The following is a 5,509-nucleotide window of genomic DNA, read 5'->3' as shown; positions in this document are numbered from 1 at the left end:
AGCATAATTTACAACCGTGGAAGAAACAACCGTTGTACTCATACACTGTCTCAACACCGTCAATCTGTGTGTATCCATCGACATGGTAAGGCCCAAAAGCCTTCTCCCCCCGATTCAAAGCATGTTGGATAAAAACATTTTTATCCTGGGCTAGGTACTCCAACCATTGAATGGAGCCACTAGAGTAGGCCTTGAATTGTCGTCGGTAGTTGTCTGGCGATGGGATCGCTATAGATGCTGGAGTTAGATAGTGTGTACGATAGGTTTTCATGCACGCGGATGCAATAGTTGTACAGCTCCAGGGGTCAATGCCTGCATCTTTGATTACCTCTTCTCTGAATCTGAGGCATCCTTCACGTAGTATAACCACGTCATTGTCACAGTATGATTCCATCTCTTTATGAAAATCAAAAGTTCCATGTCTTACTGTCTCGTACCACGTCATGAATTTCTCACGCTCTTTGGTAGACATTTGATCACAACCGTACATTTCGGGGGCTGGATAAGCTCCTATATAATGTAGATTCTCCTCAGATGTGAAGAAGTGGGGGAAATAGCCTTTGACCGAGTTTTCAAAACCCAAGGCCTCTGGCATTTGAGCCAATCTCATGGGTAAGAAGCTTAAGCTGTCAATGTATCTCTGTTTGAAGGCGTGGTCAACAAAACATAAGATTTTACTCCCTTGAGCAATGACACTGGGCGCCACGCCTTGCTGTATCAAAGGGTTCAGAAGCAGATAGGAGTCATAGGCTCGCGCATTGTGAGCTATAAACGTGAAGTTTCTGTACTGGGCCTTTCTAAAATGTTTTAGAAAGAGTCGGGCGCAATCGGGCCCCTCGGCCGACCACTTTTCACCGGTGAAAGTCATGGTAGATACAAAAATAGGCAAGTGAACCCCTGATTGCTGATTTGTCTCAAAATCATAAAAAACATATTTCTCTGTATGTTCATCTTCAGCCAAGGGCTGAATGTAACACTCATGTGTTACTTCTTGAACAACTTCTGCGTCTCTGCTTTTCAAGGGCCCTTTACAGATTGGGCAATGTATGATTCCACAAACATGGGGTTTAGGGCTGTCTATTTTAAGGTTGTAATTGCAATGACATTTTGGACATTTCTTGTTAATGTCACAAATGCTTACAGATTTACAGGCCTTGGGGTGCCATGTTTCAGTTTTGTGTTTTTCGTAACAGTAGGCCGAACGACATGTGCGGTGACAATCCTCACAGGGTGTCAAGTTTAGCGGTTGCATAGGGCAATGTTTATCCAGACATACTGAACAGTTATAACGGCACGAGTGCCCCCCCTTGCGGGTGTAGCCGGTATGACAGGCTGGACAGACATATGGGGCGCCTAAAAATGCTGTGATGTTAGTTACGGCATAGTAATGCTCATTTTGCACATAAAAGTACATAGTCTTAGGGTGTGGCTCTTGTATATTTTGGAACTTCAAGAGAGCGTCATTAGCCCTGCTGTGGTACAAAACCACAATCTTGATATTCAGAAAGTTTTCAAATTTGCCTATGTCTGAGAAAGCCACAGCCTCCTGTATACCTAAACCCACAGCCTTTTGTAGCTCTTGAGCTTTCTGTAACGCTTCGCGCTCTGTACATCCTGGGCTGAGTAAGTGGGCCAAACCTATGGCAAAGCATAGCTTATTACCATGATTGTGAACGATTATGAGGTAGGCCTTTTTATTGCTTATGATTTCGGACTGCATCAGGCTATCGAGTTTACGTCTCTGCCCGCCGCCCCCTTGTGGTGGCCGGACTAATTGTACTACAAGTTCGAGGGTCCTATCTGCTAGCACGTTTAAATTTGACTGAACAAGGCGTTCTAGCAGGTTAACAAATTGTTCAAGATCTGCTTCACCCCTATTTAAAATAAGCGACACACGGCTCTGCAGACTGTCTCCAAAAATTTCCAACTGTAAGGTATCCCTTGGTTGGCTATAAGCTCTAACTCTATCTACCAGTTCATTCAAAGTGTCCATAAGCATTACGTAAAACACAGCATATTCCCGAATCTGACCCCCCCATGCGAAATTGAAAAACTGTCGAACCTCAATATTGTGGAATTTATTTCGATACAAAACATGTTCACTGCGATCAAGACCATCCCCATCCTGATTTGCTAGACAATTGTCCAACTGTTCAAAAACATCGTATTGGGTTTCAGACTCTTCAGACATGGGTGTTAAAGGCTGGCTTAGAGGTGTAGGTGGTGCAGAATTAAACCTAGGGCTTTCGTTCTGTACATTGTGATCAAGACCTTCCCGCTCCAGATTTGATAGACATTTGTTCAGCTGTTCAAAAACATCGTATTGGGTTTCCTCTTCGAACAAGGGTGTTAAAGGATGGCTTAGAGGTGTAGGGGGTGCAGAATTAAACCTTGGGCTCTCGTTCATCTGGGTAATTAAAGATATGATTGATTCGGGTATCTGTGATAACCTGTTTTCATCTGCAGACCCTGACTCATTCATACGTGTAATAATTTCAATGAGTTCGGAGGGAATCTGGGATAATAGGTTTTCATCTATAGCCCCTATGTCAATTAGCCCAGAATCATTCATATGGTTAATTATATCTTGGAGCTCTGTAGGGATTTCCGCTAAGAGGGTTTCAATTGTCTCGCTTAGGTCTATAGGGGGCGCCATTTCTCTACTTAAGGATGTGTGTGCTTGTGTTTTTTTTTTTTACATATGTGTTTTTTAACGGAGGTATTTGCTTGTTTTAACCCTACTGTTGTTTAACATGCGGGGAAGCTCTCTACGCCAGAATGACACATCCTGATTGTATTGATGTTCGAATAGAATACCCATACGACGTTGAAGTAAAGCCTTTCGTGATTTTAAACCCTGTGTAAAAGCCTTGAAAAGCACGGCTTGGTCTATTTCACAAGAGGCTGTTGCCCCACCAGAATTGGCCGCTTCAATAAGGTTGGCCACTTCACAGAACATCAAATCGTCTACCTCAGAAATGTCATTTAAAACTTTGAAATCATCAGGCTTCGCTGTTCTGGTGACTGGGGTCTTTGGCGCCTCTTCGGGATCTAGATGTGTAGCTTCTTGGATGTCTTTATAAGCCGGCGAGGAGTCTGCATTAAAAAATAATACATACAGAAAAATAGGTTATTAACCCTAAAATATGTTTGATAAAAATGTAAAATACATTTCAGATATAAGCCTATATATTAACAATACATTAATTAAATACCTCGGCTTTTTTGAAGAGGGCTGTTCTGAAGAAGCTCTGAGAACTCGGGAACATGTCTTTGGGCAACCCTAATTATAGCATCTGCCTGGTCTGTAGCTTGTGAGCCTGAAAGTAAAAAATAAAAAAAACACCATTAGTCCATGTTTAAACATATTCAGGCATAAAAATAAAATATATATATAAATGATAATTGATTCATACCTTGTCCTTGTAACGCTGTCTCGTGAATACCCTCCCAGTAGTATTGTTCGGGTGAAGCGGACCTGTGGATCTGGGCCCTGATTGTCCGTTGGTGTTTAATAGGGGGCGTCCAACGGTCCTGGGTCAGGGGAGTTGACAGGCCGTTTAAAGTCTCTGTTTGCGGCTTGTGTGTAAATACATCCTGGGAGTAGGGCACAATTGTCTCGTAGGCATATCCTTCACAGAAACCGTGTAGACTCCCTATGGCACCCGTTCTAGGATGTATTTCAGCTGTAAACACATAAAATAACTTTTAATATAAGATGCCTACACTTTTTGTTTTTAAGGTATAAATATTCTTACGGAATTCTTGAATCTTACTTACTACAATTCAGGGTCGGCGTTGGGATGTAAACAATTTGTTCCGGAGACCCTACGGCCGGTTCGAGTTCAGTTATATCTCGGAGAATCTGAGTGAAGGTTTGAGAATCTAAAAAAACATTAGATAATATTAAAGCTCTAATCATTTTAGCTAATATTGACATTTTATACGTTAAGAATCCGGGCCCTAAGGCCTGTTTAATATTTCTATAACATACAACGTTTTCAAACAATTCCCAAGAACAAACAAATCTAATATATAGCATATGTAAATATTTATTTCAAGAACTAACCTTGAGAAATATCCATGAGGAGGGTTTTTACCAGATGATCTTTTTTAACGGGGTCCGTCCGATAACTATTCCTGGGGGAATGCTGTAGGGTAAATGCGCGAAAACGAAGCTAACAGGGGGACCTGTTTTGCTTAGCTTTTGTAGCCGTATGACTCGCGTGGTGTCGTATTTTTTCGCGCTAAAACCGCCTCAAAGTTATCTTTGAAGCCTAAGACATGTGGTTCAAACACCTGCCATTTGGTTCAAACATAGGGTATTGGGGGGGTGTCTAAACATTAGGTATCTTTTTGATATTCTAAAATCTCCGGGGGCTAGCATCTAGATGCTGGGGGTGGGGAGGTCTCGACATCGCTGGGCTGAATGACTTTTAGGCATCTGTTTTGCCAGATAGTGTAAACCTTGGTTTCAAACGACCCCCATGCATAGAGAGCCTTGAGCGCAGATGCAAGGGTATTTTTTTAACAAACACACCCGACCCTTTTTTCTCTGTTTTTGAAACACACACACACACACGCGCGCACATTGCGCAAGTTTTTTTCTCAGGGACCGACTGCGCTAAGAGTGAACAAACGCGAGAGTTCCTGACATGGTAAGATTCTGATTTTAAAACCATTTATTTCATTCAAAATATTTAGTACATACATTTTATAGCCTTACATTATTAAGGTATTTTACAATGCCGTTCTTACAGATCCAGGGATCTGATGCAACCACCCCCCATTGTCAGTGTCCAGTTGGTCATCAAAATGCCGGGATCTCTTGCCAGGCTCAGCAACACTTGGTAAGTTTTCACTCCAGGGGTAGATCCGACGTCTGGCCTTTTGGTCTTGACTCTGTCTCAAGGAAAGCCTCGCCCAGCGCTGTAACTGTTCACCATTTTGGAAGAGAATGTCCAGCTTATTCATAAGGGTTATGAAAATTGGATAATCCACCCATTTAAAACTAAACACAGGAATAAAAAAGTTTACATGTTTGCGTGCTCTGGAAGCTACAGGAGAATTGACAGACTTTGTAGCATTAGACTTATCATAAAGGTCACAGGCTAAAATTGTCACTTTGTTGTCAGGGCTATAGTCCATTGAAGCAATTCTTAGAGCCTTGAGATCACTGCGGCCGCAGACCTGTTCTTCCAAAGCATATCCTGGCACATTTGTACCACTCAGGACCTGTTCAATTTTACAAAGCGCCAGCCTGATGTTTAGCCATTCTCTCATCCCCAGAGCCGGGGGAAAACTCCCAGGTTTTGCCTGATAAAGGGGTTTGGGTCCACTGTCTGTGAATATCTTTACCGTAGAATCCTCCGGGTGGAATATGTAAGACATGTGGCCCTCACTCGTACCCAAAAATCCTTTAAAACATTCTGGAGCTTCACACAGAACTTTTTCAAGGCTTTGGTCACTGGGTTCATGACAAGCCGTGCATAACATCCCTAAAATTGGC

General features: G+C 42.4%; 1 protein-coding gene across 1 annotated transcript; it reads right to left on the bottom strand.

Annotated features, from left to right (window-relative positions):
• Positions 1-2,175: 2,175 nt before the first annotated feature.
• LOC120055647 lies at positions 2,176-4,073 on the bottom strand. The gene is made up of 4 exons (XM_039003536.1): positions 3,781-4,073; positions 3,417-3,686; positions 3,216-3,320; positions 2,176-3,096 (listed from the first exon to the last, which is right to left on the bottom strand). The coding sequence occupies exons 1-4, from the start codon at positions 4,040-4,042 to the stop codon at positions 2,711-2,713; spliced, it is 1,023 nt and encodes a 340-aa protein (XP_038859464.1). The 5' UTR covers positions 4,043-4,073; the 3' UTR covers positions 2,176-2,710.
• Positions 4,074-5,509: the final 1,436 nt, after the last annotated feature.

Source organism: Salvelinus namaycush, chromosome 11, assembly GCF_016432855.1.
Source record: "Salvelinus namaycush isolate Seneca chromosome 11, SaNama_1.0, whole genome shotgun sequence".
In the NCBI taxonomy this organism is placed as follows: Eukaryota; Metazoa; Chordata; class Actinopteri; order Salmoniformes; family Salmonidae; genus Salvelinus; species Salvelinus namaycush.
The sequence above is the reverse complement of the archived record's forward strand: the minus strand, read 5'-3'. Positions and strand labels throughout refer to the sequence as shown.